The following is an 18543-nucleotide window of genomic DNA, read 5'->3' on the forward strand; positions in this document are numbered from 1 at the left end:
TTGATTTTTATTTTTAAAAAATAAATAAGTTGAAAAAAAATAAGGCCAAACAAGAACTAAGAATGAAAATGTTGTAGTTTGTTTTCGGATTTTCATTTTACCAAAGAAGGAAAAGAAAGAAGTTGAAATTCCACAACAGCTGTACCTGCTGGTAATATCTGCTTCAATTAAGGGTAAAAGAGTAACTTCATTGATATTTGCGGCGAGGCAAATACGTTTGGCGGCAGCGCCAAGTTTAAAAAGCCGGAGGCCCAAAAGGAGGGAGCGTGAAATAGAAGCGCAAGGGACTAATTCCCGCTAAAAAATTATGATCAAAATCGTGGCGGGAAACTCACTTAAAAACACCAAAACTCCCTCCAAATTTCTTCTCTTCCAAAATAAAACGCTCCCTTTCTTAGATCCCTGCCTCCATTCTTCATTCGTATCATCCCCCAGCATTTCCCAGATACCAACAACAACAAATATAGAGAGAGAAATGGCGAAATGGGTAACCCGAGATGCGATATCGACGATATTGGCCAACCCGTCTCCGGATTCTGCCTCAGGTCTCCTTGAGATCGTCGTTCAGGTCTTGGATCTCAAGCTCACTGGCAACCGTTACACGTATGCCTCTTTGTGTTTCTTAAATCTATTTCTTTTCTTTTTTGTTACTTTTTGTTCTCATTTTACTTAATTAATAGGCAAACAAATTCTGGGTTTTGGGCTTTTTAGTTCAACTTGTTAATGCGTACCTTGATTTTCGTTTCTTCTTTTTTTCCTGACTACCTCATAAGTTTGTCAGGTGCGTGAAATGAAATGTGCTTTGAGCTCGTAAATCAATTTGTTTGTTTAAAAATTAATGCTATGATTTTCTCGTCTGTTGTTCTTCGTGGGTCTGTTCAGCAACAAACAGAACCCTAGTACACTTTTTTTCCTCCTTTTTCTAATGATTAAGTATTATTTTGTTAAAATCTTTGATTGAAGGTTTAATGCAAGTGATGGGAACATGAAACTGAGAGCGATATTTCCATCAAATGTGTCATCTGAGATCACTTCAGGCAGTATCCAGAACAAGGGTCTTGTCAAAATTCTCGATTATACCCTCAATGACATCCCCAACAAGTCAGAAAAGTACCTACTAATTATCCTTGCACTGTTTTCATTTTTTTTTTTGCGGGGTAAAGATATAATATATGGTTTCTTAAACTTAATGCTCAAAATTGAAAATGGGTTTCAGGTATTTAATTGTAAAAAAATGCGAGACAGTATCCCCTGCACTTGATACAGAAATCAAGGCTGAGGTAAAAACTGAGGAATCTGAAATCGCATCTAAGAAGCCAAAGCTTGAAAATGACGCTAAAACGGAAGGCGCCGGTATTATTTTGAAGCCAAAGCAAGAAATGGTTTCTAAATCTGCTGCTCAAATTGTATATGAACAGCGTGACAAGTGAGTTTCCTCTTGTTTTTCCTTTTATAAGTTCAATCTACTTTGGTTATAGTGCGTTAGAGTTGGTTGAATTTTTATTAATGTGTTGTATTTTTCTGAAATTTTCAGTATGGCTCCATCGGCCCGGATGGCAATGACAAGAAGGGTGCATCCCCTTGTTTCATTGAATCCTTACCAAGGCAATTGGACGATTAAAGTTCGCCTTACAAGCAAGGGAAATATGCGTACCTACAAGAATGCTAGAGGAGAAGGTTGTGTTTTCAATGTGGAGTTGACAGATGAAGATGTAAGCTGCTGTAACCTGTGTCTTTCTTATACTTGTTGTGAAGAAACCTCTTATCTTGTAGAAAGATTGGTTCTAATTGATTGAATGATTGATCTATTGTAGGGTACACAAATACAAGCCACAATGTTTAATGAAGCTGCTAGGAAGTTCTATGAAAAATTTCAACTAGGGAAAGTCTATTACATATCAAAAGGGACACTCAAAGTTGCAAACAAGCAGTTTAAGACTCTGCAAAATGATTATGAAATGACATTGAATGAGAGTTCTGTGGTGGAAGAGGCCGTTAATGAAGAAACGTTTATTCCTGAAACTAAATTCAACTTTATCCCTATTGATCAGTTGGGGCCTTACGTCAATGGAAGGGAACTTGTTGGTAAGGACTCTTTCCCATAATTTATGGACAAGTGTAATTTAGTCTTTTTTATGCTTTACGTGCTCACTTAGTGTTGCTTTTATTGCACTGAATTCCAGATATTATTGGGGTTGTTCAAAGTGTTACTTCTGTATCAAATATTAAAAGGAAGATTGACAATGAGAATATCTCAAAGCGAGATATGACTGTTGCAGATGAGACGTAAGTGGCCACTTGTTCACTGTGTTTGTTTTGTCAGTATTATGTTTTATTGAAGCTATGGATTTCTGGATGCCAGGAAGAGGACAGTGGTAGTTTCTCTGTGGAATGAGCTTGCAAATAATGCGGGCCAGGAATTGTTTGACATTGCCGATAAATCCCCCATAGTTGCAATTAAATCACTCAAAGTTAGTGATTTTCAAGGTATTCTAGTGTTGGAGTATGTGTTCTAAGAAAGAATAGGCTAGAAATCTTACAATAAAATTAGTTATCCTGAATCTTGGTGTTAATATTTCAGGTGTATCTTTGTCAACATTGGGCAAAAGTACACTGTTGATTAATCCAGATATGCCTGAAGCAAAGAATTTGAGATCTTGGTAAGCTATTGTTGCCAAAAAACTAATGGTTTATTCCCTTTCAAGTAGCATATTCACACACAGGCTTATTTCCGTGCAGGTATGATTCTGAAGGGAAAGGGAGTTCCATGGCCTCTGTTGGCTCAGGTTTAAGTCCATCCAAGAGTGGAGCAAGGTCTATGTACACGGATAGGGTTTCCCTTTCTCATATTACTGGCAACCCATCTTTGGGTGAGGAAAAGGTAGTGCTCTTACTCATTCACGCAGAAGAAGCATCTTTAAATTAAGTTGTGAATAACAACAAAGCTTTTTTTCCCTTCTTGGACTTGGCTGCCTGGATCATAGCATGCTATTCTGCTTTATTTAGAACAATTTGAGAAAAGCAATATAAATTATTGGTGTGTTTTAATCTGTAAAAGATGTGAGGTAGTTAGACATGCTATTGCTGTTGCAGTTGATTGTAATATCACATTTATGATGCTGCATTAGATTTCATTGATGAATACCAGTGACTTCAAATTGTAAATAAAATCAGTCTTGATAATCAAATTTCTTTCTTGTCCAGCCTGCATTTTTCAGCATTAAAGCATTTATCAGCTTGATCAGGCCTGAACAGGCAATGTGGTACCGCGCTTGCAAATCTTGCAACAAGAAAGTAACTGAAGCTGTTGGATCGGGTTATTGGTGTGAAGGATGCCAGAAAAATGATGAAGAGTGCAGTTTAAGGTGAAAGATTTGGAAATTTTTAGTAATGATAAATTGCATGGTATATAGAGTTCAAGTTAGCTGGCAAATTGCTAATAACTTCTGCATTTCTTAGATACATAATGGTGTCGAAGATCTCTGATGCAAGTGGTGAAGCTTGGGTTTCTGGCTTCAATGAAGAAGCAGAGAGGATTGTTGGATGCCCTGCTGATGAACTGGATAAACTAAAATCCAAGGTAAAGTATTGCTGTGCTGATGAGTTTGATGTATATGTGCATGCATATAAGATGTAGAATATTGCCTCACCGCTCCTCATGATGTTGCCATTTTTAGGAAGGAGAAATGAATGCATACCAACAAAAGTTGAAGGAAGCTACTTGGGTTCCTCATCTTTTTCGAGTCAGCGTTACTCAGAATGAGTATAACAATGAGAAGAGGCAAAGGATAACAGTCAGGGCTGTTGCTCCAATTGACTTTGCTGAGGAATCCAGATTTTTGCTAGAAGAGATCAAGAAGATGAGAAATTCTCAGTAGTTATACCCTTTTTAAAGAATTATTTTGGCGACGTAATGTGAATTCACTCCATGGATTATGGTTCAGTTTTTGATTGTAAATGACGGATTAAGGGGTTATAACTCATTTAGATTGTGACTTCATTCTAACCCATGTTTGTAATATGCTTTTTAGCTAACCATTTAGAATTTTTTTTTGTTGCACTCTTCTGCTCAGAGTCCTCTTGCATTTTCCTATTATCTGTCGGCTCTTTAGAAAATTAAAGTACATCCAAGTCCATTTCATTTCCAGAAGACTTTGATTATTGATAAATAAACAAGTTTCTTTTTGTTCGAAGACATTGTCTCTCACCCATGATACCATTCACCTTCCATGAAATTCATCTGGGGCTCATCAGTTTCTCTGGGTACCAGACCCTTTAAAGAGCAAGGGGGTCCTGCTTTATTCCAACGACATGGATTGCACCATTGAAAAGCTACATTGACCTTTGTAACTTCCATGTAAAGGACCCGGCCTTTGATTGTTTTCAACTTATTTTGCTTCACCTTTTACAGCCCCGTTGATCTACCTCTAAAGATGTACAAGTTTGAAATGTTTCTACTGTTTAGGTTCTGGAAAATCCTACATGAATTTCAAGATTTTCCCTGGGCTCACATAATAATTAAAATGCTGAAAACAGCAAAACTTGAGTGAAAGCTTGCTAAACACACATTCGAGGGGTGGAATTTGGCTATGCATAAAAGTTTTATCAGATGACCTGAATCACCTTCATTGAAGGAATTCCAATATTTTTGGCATACAAGCTGTACTTAGGATGACACAGATATGATACAATCTATTGTCTTACCCATTTTTATATGAAGTAATCAACAACTCAATTTTGTCCAATAATTTAGATGCACTACCCTTATCGCTGCCATCATTTTGAGAGAGAGGAGAGGTCCACTCCTGGAACTTGTGGAGGCTACCTGTGAAGTCTGTAAAAAGTCCGTCAACTCCTATCTTGGTTAACCAGTAATCATATTCCTGGTATGCGTCTTGATGGAAGTTGAAGTGCAAGAACATGTTTTCATCCCGATAAGTGTATGGATGCACCTGTATCAAAACCAACATTGCACATCACTGCCATTTTACACATCCAACAATCGGAAAACCTATGATAGGGATTACCTGTAGATTATGGCTGTGTGCTCTGGCAACAAGATCTGTTGGTGTCTGCAAATAATTGTCTTTTACAGGAACCACTGTATCTTTCCAGGGTCCAATACCAACCACATATTCCTTAATGAAGTCAAGATAATCATCTGACGTAATTTCCCAATATGACTGCACAAAGTCAATTGAATTTTCTTCCATTAGAATTCTAAAAAATTCAAAGAATTAAATTAAGAAATAGTTGCATAGTGAAACAAGACAGTGAGGCAGCACTGCATTTAGTTTATGTTTTAATCTATAGGCCATAGTTCTAAATGACACATAATTCACCAATATCTGTTATGTTTCAATTGAGAAAAGTTGACCGATCAGGGTGAAAAGTTCTTCCAATTGACCGTATACTCATGTGGCAGGTATGCTCTAAGGAAAGAAATGGACAACATAATATGGAAACAATCTGATCCAGAAAAATTGAATGCTGGCATACATCTTTGAAACACCAAACAGCTTTATCACAATTTAAACTTTTTTTGTCTCTTTTCTGGAAGTAGAGAATTGAAATGATTGCATAACTCATGAACTCTATTATGGATGGCTGTCTTATGAGCATTCTATAAAGACTAAAAGGGAAAGACAGAAGGGTGCATTTTGCACAAACCTGATTAGTGTCCTGAGTCGGAATCGTAACATCATCAATCAAGAAGATTTTTGGCGAGTCTGTCAGATTTGATATGTACACAAGAGAAGTAGGGGCAAAGGACTGGATAAATAGAGGTTGTTTGAACCAATCTTTTGACATGTATGAACCTCTATATCCATACTTCTTAAGTGTCTCCACAAACTTGTCCTCAAATCTCTTTCCATCTGGCCATTTTACCTGTCAAAGGCATTATGTTAAAATCATGGGAATCTAAGTTGCTAGGAAATATAAATCTATAGACAGCTCACTGGATTGTAAAAAGATCCCCTACTTATCTAAATTTTTGTTTTTACAAATCTGCATAGTAGTTTCACAAGGTTTTCTAATGGAAAATGGGAGAATACAGAACAAATGTAACTAATGGAGTTTTAATGTAAATTTCTTTTTCAAACAGTTCAAACTATATCAACAGTCACTGACCTCCCAAAATAGAATTAGAATTATAATCAAAGGAGAGAAGTTCTTTAGCATTTTCACTAACACAATTAATGCCACAGCCCAAGGGATGTCAGAGGTATTATAGAAATCATCTGAAGTGGGTTCTGAAACATATATTTTTTGGAGAGAAGAAAAAAAGTAGTCCACTCTGTTTAAACTCAATCAATTATGGTGCAACCACATTCTTCTCTGGATGGCCATCTTTAGTAATAGCTTATGCAAAAAACTACTTACTCTCTGGTTGATAAACACTGGATTTTTAATCTCAGGATAGATTCCGACAACTCTTGGTGCATCCAGTGCAATTGAAATAAACTCTTCAAAAGTAATAATCGGAAACTTTCCTGAGGAATATACAACAAAGAAAATAGTTGAATCCAGTCAAATTAGCCCTGAAAGGTGACAGGTGTCTTTCATAATTCTAGAATACAAATGCTATAAAGTTGGTAATGAATGAGCTAGATCAATGAAATCAGCCAAATTCTTAGCAATTTAACTAGATGATATGAAGTTGTGGAAATTCAACCTAGTGTAAAATATGAAACCTTGCAAAAACGGTCAGCTAATGAAAGTGGTCAGCTAGCTCCATATTGCATTATCTAAGGGTTCCTGACTTTTTATTTTTATTTTTCTGATTTTTGGTTTTTTTCCCCTTTTCAGACAGTGTGCCTAGATTTGTGCACACAAAATCAAGGAAAATTCAAGATTTCATGTTAGTTTCACCATGGAACTCAGCAAATACAAATGGTGGCAAAGAGCAGATAATGATGTGATATATTAGAGCAGGGAATTTAAATAAATCCAAACATATAGAAATCAAAGAGGAACTAACCATTATACCGTTGATCCCGAAATATGTATCTTTGCTTCACCCGTAACTTCTTTAATTCTTCTAGAGTGAAGTCAACTGCATAGAAGAATATTTTGGTATTTTCAGTTAGATCCCTGTCATAGAAGCATACTAGTTGGAAGTTCCATTAAGGCATCTAAGATTACAAGGTTACAGTATACATAAACACAAAAAAGTACAAATTCACAATTTGCAGAGTGCTTATGGTGCAAGACTAATCATGGTGCACATTCACAGGATTTGAACATCTTCATAGCATTATTATAAGGGGAAAAAGGGGGCAGAAAATCGTATGCTTCCTTACCAGTAAAAAAGCCTGTGGTGTTTACCCCTTGAACCTCATAGGTCCTTTTACGGTTTGCAAAGTCTTTGTGTTTTGTGACATCAGTTGTCTCATCAAGGGTGACATCATGAAAACATATAAGAACACCATCTTTGGATGATAAGATATCCGTTTCTATAAAGTCTGCACCCTCTTCGATAGCTCTCTGGAATAAGCAGTTTATGGTCAATGTACATATAACTTATGGTGATTTTAAAAACTTTTCATGATGTAACAAGTGAATTTTTCAATACCTAAAAGTGATTATGTAATCTAAGCATATAAATTTTCATGTTTGAGGGGGTAAAAGAAAAAAAATGGTAAATAACAAAAAAGGCAGAATAAATCTGCCCCCTGAGGTTTGTTTTTATTTCTCTAAGAATTTTCTTAAAACAGTTAAAAATCGAATGACTAAAATATCCCATATTTCATTAAATTAATATTAATAATAAAATAAAAACTAAAAAAACTTGAAAATAAAATTAATGATGTTAAGTAGAAAAGTTACGGAAATAAACACAAGGTAGTTAAATGTAAAATTCTAAACCTCAAGGAGCAAATTTTGTTCTACCTCAAACCACAAGGTACTTTCAGTAATTTACACAAAATAAAAAATTCTATCATGATAATCAAAATATAATTTCAAATTCAAACCTCATGATCCTTCCCCCCCCCCCCCCCCCCCCCACACATCAATCCACAAGAAGAAAAAAAAAGAACAAATAAAAATAGAAACTCCACAGCAGATAAATTAAGGAAAATCCCTCGTTTTTTTCTACAATTTTCCCTTATGCTCCAAGAAATTTAGCTTCAGCTACTAATATAAGCCATTAACCTAAGTAATGTAAGCAAGATGTTACCAAATAATTCATTCCATTGCCCTATGTTGATGATTTACATGTCAAATAACAAACGGAAAGGGGAAAGCATACAGATTTGCAGAATGCACGTACTCATACATACCATGTATGCAGCAGCAGTTTCTTCAGGGATCTCTCCATTTGAACCTCGATGTGCAATATTATATGGACGTGAGGTTTGTATAGGCTGTCTATTTTCATTGGATGTTTTACTAGGAAGGGGATAGAAAGGCCTTGCAGCACATCCAGCAATGAGTGACAGAAACAAAAAAGGGACAAAGCCTGCCATTCGTCACAATATCAAATGAGTCCAAATTATTTACTCAAGAAAGAGATTTAATTCTTAATATAATAATCCAGCAATTGTGCACATATGAAAGAAATCTATGCAGCAAATAGGTAAACACACTCATTAAAAGTAATTGTAAGAGATTCAAATAAGACTAAATAAGGATACAATTCAAAAAAGTAATGGTAAGAGATTCAGATAAAACTAAATAAAATGTTCATCGAGCAAGGCCCCTGCAGCAGCAAAGGTTGAACATGAGCAACTCACTTGATAATTCATTAGAATTGGAAGAAAGACCGCCATAATCTAAAGAAGCAAAATCTGCTAGGTAGTTTTGATTTTGGAATATGTCATAGAACTGAAATTGAGGATGATTCTTATCTTTAGCTGATGGCTACATATCTCCTCTGCTAATCAGTTCTCAATCTGAATTTGGGGCAGTGGTTTGCTATATCTAGTGGCATTATAATAGACCACATCATATAACCAGTAGAAGATGAAGAGACAACACATGCAAGCAGCAATACATTATATATATTTACCCCATTTACAATCTTAAGGCTTTCGGCAATAATATTGAATTTTAGCTCTCAATTATGTTTTAGGCAATAATATTGAATTGTAACTCTCAATTATGTTTTAAGTTCTCCATATGTATGCATCTTAATGGAAAACAGTAACACAAAATCAAAATGCTATAATCTCATGCCCTCATGCTTATCTTCTAAAAAACAAAAGGTGGAAAAATTATTTCCCATTATTGAGACAGGAAGAAGGGTTAAAAACGAAAACAGAACAGGTTATTGAATCAAAATTCTGTCTCAAACATCCAACAGTATAGTAATGGAAAAAATACAATAGAAAACTTGAGAAAGAAAAACTCTTGCATGTAAATGAATAAATACAAAGACTAAGAATTAATCTAACTGAACATATTGAACAATGAACTGAAAAACCCAGAAAAGACAAGAAAAAGAATTCATTAAACAACGGCTGAAAGGAAGCAATCTTAGCAGAACAAAAAGCAAAGCCTAGGAACAATACCATAAAAAAAAACAACATTAACCCAGAAAAGTTAAAGAAAATCCAACATAGTAAACGATGGAAAAGCTCAAAAGCTTACATTTTGAAGTCGTTGCGTTTACCCTTAAACAGTCCATCCCTCAATGGATAAAATTTTGAAGTACTCGTGTTTTGTCCCACGTAATGGGTTCTAAGTACAAGTCATCTAATAATTCACAGCAAGGTGTTTCTGGTTTCATTATATTACGTTATCTCATAGCATCCGGTGCCGTGGATCAACGTATTATCTGAGAATATTCCTTGTAAATGTATCTTTTTCAAAGTCCCATTGTTTATCTGATTATGACAATCCAATGGTGATGGAGATTGTGGTTGCCCTGGATGATGATGGTTGTTGTGGTTGTTGTTGTTTAAGGGATATAATTTTAATTTTTTTAAAAAATTAATTTTGGAAACTAAAGTCATCTCTTTGATTGGTAGATAAATTGGTTGACTACTGATGAGTTGGATCCGTTTTTATCTTTTTAGAATCTTGTCTGTTTTGTTTGTTAAAAATCTAAGTGTTACCCTTAGTTTTGTAACAAAATATATTTTACTATATACTAATATAATTACATTTATGAGTTGTTCGATATAATTAGGCTATTTTTGTTTAAAATTAAATTAATTAAATTGACCCAATAAATTTAATTAAAATAGTTTGATTAATTTGATTTTTTAGTTAGATCAAAAGTAAATGTGATTAAAACGATTAATTTGATTGGATTCAGTTTTGATTTTTTTCTAGTTAAATTGAATTAATTGATTTATGATTATAAGCATATATATATATATATATATATATATATTATTTTCAATTATATTTATTGAAATATTTTAATATTTTTAACCATGTTTTTTTTAAAAAATATTTTAGTGTTATTAAACTTATTGTATCGTTAAGATTTCATAATTAAATTTTATTTACTTTATAACTAGCATAGAACAAATGAAACTAAAAGAATTGGACTTTAATCTTAAAATTTTGGTTAGTTCGATTATCAATTGAATTAATCGATCCAATTTCATTAATTAGTTAATGTTTGATTTTCGTTCAATTTGATTAATTTAAGTAAATTAACCATTCGCATAAACTACCAAATGGACGTTAAAATAGCATTTTTCAATAAAAAAGCTAGATAAAGAGATCTATATGGATCAACTTGATGACTTTGTGGCAAAAGGTTAATAGCGTAAAGTTTGTGTAGATAGTTGATTTTGATCATTATTTATTCTTAAAAGAATTGTTTAACAATGTAACGTTGTATAGAGAATAATGAGAACAACTAGAGAAAGTGAAACATTACTTCATGCAAAACAATTAGAATAAGTGAAATACTACTTCACGTAAATAACTAAAATAAGTAAAGTGCTACTTCACACAAAACAATTAGAATAAGTAGAGCATTACTCTATGTGGAGCAATAAATACAAGTATGACAATTATTTTGCATAAAATAACCACTTTACACGGATGATAGTGAAAGTAATCCGGAATAAGTAGTAGGATTCATGAGTTACTTTCATCTTAAGATGTTTCGAAGAGTTTGGCTTGGTAGCTCATATATGGAGATAGTTAAGAGGTTTTCCTCTTAACCTTTTCCAGAAGAACGAGTGTTTCTTCCTCTTACTTATTTTCGTGTACCTATTCACATTCCCATTCTTCTCTTGTATATGTTCACGTACACTTTTTTCTCCTAACTTATTCTTGTATAGCTTTTTACATATACCTCTTTTCTATTACCTTTTACTCAAGAATAAGTCTTATTACGCCTAATTACTTCAAAGGTTATATAATGAGTTTCTAGCTGTTACTCATTATATGCAATGAAATCACCATTTTAATATCTACATAATGAGTTACAGTAACGATTACTCATATTAAAGTTCTTCATAGTAAGTCATTCATTACGCACATTAAAGCTTATACTTGAATAATCGCCACTTCTGACACTACATATATAGCCTTCACAATTCGTTGGAGGGACTTTCTCGACTTTAAAGCTTAAACATTTTTACCCAGAGCTTTTTTCTCTAGCTTTCTTCTAATTAGTGCATTTTAGTTTCATTCTACTGCTTGCTTAGTCTTTACTTATCCTTAGTCATTACTTTACTTTTCATTTAGTCTCTTTAACCTACTATAACACTCAGTACTTTAGAAACTACTTCAATCTTCCTCTTCGCCGCCTCCAGTCCATCCTTTTTACTTGTTTGCAACGCTTTTTCTCTTTTTCACAAAAAACCCTTTGCATTTTGACGATTCTATTGGGGAAAAGTGGTTGTATTAGGTAAAAGCTAACTAGAAAAACTTTGTGTTATAGGAAGAGATGGATAGTTCCCTATCACTTTTTGAATATAGAGGCTTGTGTAGAATATTTCACAAAAAGACGCAAGCAGAAGAGTTACTGATTGAGAACAACATGGTCCAGAAAAACCTGCTTCCTGCTCATGTATGATATTTTTATGACTTTGATTCTTCATTGCTTTATAAATTGCAATTCAACATTTGAAAAGAAAGAAATTCATATTTAGCCGCTAGTTTTATCGCTTATACTTTAACTGTAATTATATTATATTATTGGCTGCAAGCTTTATCATTTATTTTTTTACCATAGCTTGACATTCTTACTTCAGTTGCAAACTTTACCATTTATATTTTGGGTGCAATGATATTTTTTTATAAGTCGCAAGCTTTATTGTTCATTCTTTGACTATACTTCATCATTCATATTCCAGTCGCTAACTTTATCGCTCATAATTTGGCTGTAATGATATTATGTTATTAGCCGCAAGCTTTATGTGAAACCTTGTTTCGGGTAATGGCTGGCATGAGGACTCAATGGAGGTAATCCACCAAGCCCACATAAGCCTCATTTCATTATTCATCATATCATCTATCATTGGATCATTAAATGGTTCACATGAATTATACTTAAAATTCATAACACTATTATTTATGTACACAAAGCACTACATTTTGAAAAAGGATGTGTCATTACTTATAACCGACATTTCATTAAGTTAACTATCATTTGCACCGCGTGGCTACATCATCATATGATGGACATTTCATTTATGCCCCGAATACACTGACATCTATACATATAAGGCCACATAGCCAATCAAATGACTTAACTAAGATTGGCTATCAGCAGAGTGACTTTGAGATGAGAATGATACTATTGAATGCCTTGGTCATCGAGCCTATCACGTTACGCACATGGATCCCTCACGCGTCTATATCTCGAGTAGCTTTGAATCTACAAAACATGAAAGTTAAAAAAAAAACTTGAGTACAATTACTTAATGAAGGATATAGAGGGGAATAAGCAACAGCTTTAAAAGTTTATAAATAATGTACATTTTCCTGAAAACATGCACATCTTTCCTAAACAAAACCGTGATGCATTTAGGTTTCCACCTAATATAACTTACTTGTCTAACCTTAACTCATCTGTTGGTGTCAAGCTCGTAACTTACATGCAAATTCAACAATAATGAACTATAATGTGCTAAAAGATAATAAATGGGCAGACTTCCTAGGAGGCTTTTAAATTTTACCTAGCTTAGCTCAATATCTCAATCTAAAGTGCGAAATCTTATGCATATGTATACATTTCAGGGCTATCCAAGCCTTTCTTATATTTATTTTTTGCACTTATAGCCTTAACTATCATTTACCTTTCTTGGTTTTCTACTTGAATACGTAAACCTTAAACAATTGGGTATTACTCATCAAACGTGCATAAACATTACATAAACCTTAAAATAATTAGGTCTTACCCATCAACACATACATAAACATTATATACATCATTTAAAATTATAGCAAAATGCATACTTAACTTTCATCATTATGCATGCATTTCCTATGATATTATTGGCTCCACCAAGGCTAAATGCGCATTTAGGGTACTTCAACCCTCACTTTAATCAAGTACTCTGACCCCTTTTGTACACCAGTGGCATCTTTCAATGCCTCACCATTGATTACATAATCCCAGTTTTATATGTGGCCCCATTGCGGCCATGCAATGTATCATCAAACATAACAATCACATAATATATCATTCACATCGAACAAAACATAACATCATGTCTACATAACTTAGCATTTAGTCATCAATCATTATATCCACATGACATGTAGCTAAGCTACCATGCCCTTCAGTGCACATCAATTCATAACCAATAATAACTTAGCATATACTTATATGGCTAAACACATATGCTTAGGTGTATAAACATTCACCCTCACCTTGGGTTCACATAACAACATAGAATTCAATTTAAAATAGCTTGTTCCCATGCATTTTTCTATAAAATTATTTACATAACATCATACTTTGAAAACCTTCTTTCATACTTTTCCAAAACTATTTGGATGTAATACCCACTCACCTAATGGCTGTTTGCATAGTAGTTTAGCCAATCATGCTTATCACAACAACTATTCAAGCTCTTTAACTACTAGACTTTAAGCTCTAATGCAATCTAGCATTAAACCATCATATAATAATCAATACATATTCAAGTACTCAACATTTCTCAAGCTCATTTTTACTTGAAATTTTGTTAACACATTCTTGCTACATCTCAACTCTAACTTAGTTCAATTATGTTGCTGGGAACACAATTCACATAAGGCTTACCTCTTTTCCAGCTTACTCCTTGAGCTTCTTAATGCTTTCTAGCACTTCACTGGCATTCATAAACATTCATAAATTTTCAGCATTGATTTACTAAATTAAACTAATTTCTTATATTTCAACTATCATCTTTAAACCACAATTTATGCCTAACATTCAAGCATTCTAACCTTTACCTTGGTGGCTTAAATTAGCTAAACAAAACCTCTAGAATTTCTCCAACCAAGGAAAATAACTTGCTACAACATAACCAAAGTAAAATTTTCAACCGCTCAAACTAGAGCTCATGCACTAAGGGAGCTTGTTCTTACATCAATTATCCATTTTCTAGCCTTAAATTATTGGTTTTTAGAGTTCAAACATCAAGAAAGAAACCTAAAGAACATTCGGGCAGGAGGAAAACAAGTTAGCTTGCAACAACTTAAGGGGCATGAATAACAAAGTGGAATAAAAGAATGAAAGCCTTGTAATAGCCTCCCTTCTATACTTAGGTGTGAATAATAAAGTGGGTAACCTTGGTTTGTCCACCCAAGTTAGGCTAATTACCCATTAGCCCTTACTTTTTTTACTTTATTTACATAATTCACTCTCTACCTTATTTTTCTTTTTAATTTATTCTCTCAAATATTTTTTTTAGTTTTAATTTGGTCATCTAACTTTTTTTTATTTTCAATTTGGTCTTCTAATTTTTTTATTTTCAGTTTGGTCCCTCAACATTTTCATGCTTTTCAATTTAGTCTTTCTTCCAAAGTTTGTTCAAGACATACACAACAGTTCAAGGATATTACTTGTTATCCTTGAAAACTTAGAATCACAAACCAAACATATTAAGTCATAACCTCGGAAGCTACAGCTCAAGGATATTGAATATTATCGTTGGTAACTTAAAACCACAACACAAGGATATTGGGTATTATCTTGGTACCACAAATTCAAAGATTCTGCCTATTATCCTTGGAAACTTAAAATCACAGTTCCAAGGATTCTGCTTATTATCCTTGGAAACTTAGCATTATAAACTCAAGGATTTCAAATGCCAAGAACATTTCCACTTGACCTTACATAGTTTAATCATCAAAGATACCTTTAAACTCATCAAAATACATCTCCAAGGATAATCAATTCCTTGTCAATCCTTTGGACATTTAATTTCAATCAAGTTAAGCCCCACTATGGTCTGTTTCTATTTTACTGCATGCAAACTCTCATCATGCGTATATTCATTCATTCATTTTCTATTCATGTCCAATATGCACAAGTCATACTCAATATGAACAAGCTCAAGTGTGCATATGTTTACATCTCACATCTCATGTTCTAATGACTGACAACATACTTTACCTTATTTTATCATGCATATGAATACATATTTACATATTCACATATGGTTATTTAGTTTCTGCCTCTTTGCCATTAAACATTCTTATGCTTTACAAGTTCTTATGACACGATTTTTCATGCATTAACTCATGTGCACATATGGCGTCATAACATATACTCAATAAATTCAGCATATTTCAATCACAATTGCAATAATAGTTCACGACATATATGTATAGATGAAATCACTCATCAACCATATGTATTTCTATTTACCTTTAGGCAAACCTTGTTTTCATGCTTGAATTCCTTTACATAGGTTGGGGCGTTACACTTTATTGCTAATTTCTTAGCCTTAACCTATTACTCACAAATTGGTCTCAACTCTTACGCTTATGTATTGAAAGGGTTGAATTAATCTCCTTCACGTTAGGTTCGGGTTAACCTCCTTGATGTAAAGTTCAGAGTTCCCGTTTGGGTGCATACAATAATGAGAAATGTGAATAAGTACGCAACATGTGCGTATAACATTCTTATTATTGCAAAAAGAAAAAAGGATAAGATTAGTAAAATACTAGCTCAATAAGTTTTTTTAAAAAAAAAAAGAAAAGAAAAGCAAAGCAAAAGATTAGCCAATTACATATTCCATAGAGAAGAGTCATTGGCAAAGGCATTTAATTGTTCTTACACTTCAGCATCATGTTTTCTCAATGAAGCTATCTTCGTTGCATTGTCTTCTAACTCATTTTCCAAAGAAGACTTGTTAAGAAAAGCTTTAGTTATAGATCTACAATCATTGAGGTAATTAGGTTTAGATCCAATGTTACAGGCGTCATTGAAATCACTAAAGCTCTACCCAACGCCTCAATCATTAAGCAAATTACATTTACATTCTTAAAAAAAGAGGTACTCCAAAAATCCCTTTTTATATTGAAAATATGCTATAAGTACTCCACATACTCCGATAAAACTTGAACATCATGGAAGTTAACTTTCCTACCACTATGTTTAGTACGTGTTACTTGAGCGCTAGAAGCACTATTGGTATCTCCGTGTTTTGGCACTGAGGAAGAAGAAGCATCGGTGTAGAATGTACAAGTGTATTTATCTAATACACATAAAAAGGTTAGTGGGAATGAATCTGATTCGTTGGTGATACAATTGCATAGGATGCACTATGTATACAAAGAAACTGTAAAATTTTACAACGCCAAATGGCACAACACAATGTGACATATGCATATGATGCATACAAGGAGCAAAAACGGACTATAAGTGTATATAAGTAAAGTCATATACATTCTATTAAAAGGGCTCCAATAAAAAGATATTTAGATCATTAGTTCATGGAACTAATAAAGGGTTTTAAACATTGTTAATGTAACAATAGAGTCATACTAATAGAACTCGGGTCTCATTGGATCTAAATATATTAGTATGATAAGATGTTTGGACATCACACAGATATATAAAAGTAATTAACCACATTGAAGGGCATAAACGAGTCTTCTTAGAGACATGATTACTAGATGGATTGGATCCATATATGATGAGATTGCAATTGGCTTTGTGCTAATGGGAAAATGTTGGAATGAGCCTTGCAACTAATTGGATTGGTCAAGACTTAGTTCCAACCATGTAATCATTTCATTCATATTGAATGATTAGAGGTTTTCATTAATCAATAAGACATTGATTATTATCATCATAAATTTATTGAATGAAGTCCATGAGATTAATATGCCTTGCAAAAGAATTGTAATGGATTATAATTATGAGATCCTTATGCATTAAAATATAATCTCTAAATGTTCCTAGTCGATGTATCATTGAGACTAGATATCGATGATGCTTAAAGACTAGTATATGCTATATTCCTTACTTAGATGTAAGTAACCGATCTCATAAGTTGAAGTATAGAGAAACTTGAAACTAAATGTAGGTGCTTGTTCTTGGAACAAGTTCACTGAATATGACCCGACATGAGAAATGCATTTGATATCTCATTTTAGTGTTTATGCAAATATTTTTCATGTATCAGTCGTATAAATATTTCTTAGACTTAAGACATTAGGTTGTCTTATATGCGGAGTGCTATATATTTGATCATATCTTTACAGGTCCTACCAATGATGCCAAATCAAGATATAGTAGGTTATAGCATGATGCATGTGAAGGCAAATGAGTGGTTAAGAGAAGAATCATTATCCCAAGTGATTCGGGGTACATATCCTAATGTTTTTTGGTTGGTATTAACTTATTGAAGTCCTTGGCCAAGGCGACTTTAAAATTATGAAGAAGTTTAATGAGTCTCTACAAAACTAATGACCTAATTTCAAGAACGAATATGGAGATCAATGATAGTAGACATTGCACCATGCTCTTATTATCTCTAGGATATATAATGAGGAATTAATTACACTGATAGATTGTACACTGAAAAGTTGTCAAAAAACTTTGTGACTCTCCTAATAATTGGGTAGCCATGATGCATTGCTAGATGCCAATTTTAGTTTATGAAATTGATTTAATTAATATATAATGAATATGATTCATTTAAATTTAATTAATAAATATTATAATTCAATTTTATTGCTAATATGTTAGAAACTTAATAGGTCACACACAATAAATTGCATTTGGATTAAATTGGGAGTGTGACGATTTATGTTGGACTTAAATCATACACTAGGTTTTAATCTCCAAAGGACTTAATTAAAATAATGTAATTAAGTGTTAGGCCAATATTATAAATAGTTATAATATTGAAGCCTTAATTGCAAACAAACAAAAGAGGTTAGTTTGAATTTTAATCTCCAAGGACTTAATTAAAAGAGTTTAATTAAGTATTGGGCCAATATTATAAATAGTTATAATACTAAGACCTTAATCATAATTAAAGGAGTTAATTTGACCTAGGTATAAAAGTCATTTTTAACTACTCCTCATACATAGTTTTTTTTTTAGTTTTGTTAAAAAAACTAACAAAGAAAAACCTCTCTAACTACCGCTCCTTAAGAGAGAATTCCTTGAGTAGAAAT

At 33.2% G+C, this 18543-nt stretch overlaps 2 protein-coding genes across 2 annotated transcripts; one reads left to right on the plus strand and one right to left on the minus strand.

Moving 5' to 3' along the window:
* Nucleotides 1–363: 363 nt before the first annotated feature.
* RPA70B (RPA70-kDa subunit B) lies at nucleotides 364–3992 on the plus strand. The gene is made up of 12 exons (XM_007037517.3): nucleotides 364–603; nucleotides 964–1110; nucleotides 1217–1426; nucleotides 1535–1712; nucleotides 1815–2085; nucleotides 2184–2286; nucleotides 2363–2487; nucleotides 2582–2660; nucleotides 2740–2881; nucleotides 3205–3365; nucleotides 3460–3580; nucleotides 3678–3992. The coding sequence occupies exons 1-12, from the start codon at nucleotides 476–478 to the stop codon at nucleotides 3876–3878; spliced, it is 1866 nt and encodes a 621-aa protein (XP_007037579.3). The 5' UTR covers nucleotides 364–475; the 3' UTR covers nucleotides 3879–3992.
* A 583-nt stretch (nucleotides 3993–4575) lies between these two features.
* GDPD6 (PLC-like phosphodiesterases superfamily protein) lies at nucleotides 4576–9847 on the minus strand. Its single transcript, XM_007037518.3, has 8 exons — nucleotides 9595–9847; nucleotides 8286–8464; nucleotides 7305–7488; nucleotides 6983–7057; nucleotides 6385–6494; nucleotides 5671–5889; nucleotides 5028–5183; nucleotides 4576–4952 (listed from the first exon to the last, which is right to left on the minus strand). Exons 1-8 carry the CDS (start codon nucleotides 9629–9631, stop codon nucleotides 4701–4703), a joined length of 1212 nt encoding a protein of 403 aa, XP_007037580.3. The 5' UTR covers nucleotides 9632–9847; the 3' UTR covers nucleotides 4576–4700.
* Between the last annotated feature and the right edge of the window lie 8696 nt (nucleotides 9848–18543).

The sequence above is a fragment of the Theobroma cacao genome, chromosome 3 (assembly GCF_053813885.1).
Source record: "Theobroma cacao isolate CCN51 chromosome 3, ASM5381388v1, whole genome shotgun sequence".
Lineage (NCBI taxonomy): Eukaryota > Viridiplantae > Streptophyta > Magnoliopsida > Malvales > Malvaceae > Theobroma > Theobroma cacao.

Bases quoted from the DNA above. Each gene is read 5' to 3' on its own strand.
- RPA70B (XM_007037517.3), top strand. From the start codon at position 476: ATGGCGAAATGGGTAACCCGAGATGCGATATCGACGATATTGGCCAAC. The intron at 2,661-2,739 runs GTAAGCTATTGT...ATTTCCGTGCAG, and splicing joins GCAAAGAATTTGAGATCTTG to GTATGATTCTGAAGGGAAAG. The intron at 3,366-3,459 runs GTGAAAGATTTG...TGCATTTCTTAG, and splicing joins GATGAAGAGTGCAGTTTAAG to ATACATAATGGTGTCGAAGA.
- GDPD6 (XM_007037518.3), bottom strand. From the start codon at position 9,631: ATGGACTGTTTAAGGGTAAACGCAACGACTTCAAAAT. The intron at 5,184-5,670 runs GTTTGTGCAAAA...GACTTTGTGCAG, and splicing joins CGACTCAGGACACTAATCAG to TCATATTGGGAAATTACGTC. The intron at 4,953-5,027 runs GTAATCCCTATC...GTTTTGATACAG, and splicing joins CACACAGCCATAATCTACAG to GTGCATCCATACACTTATCG.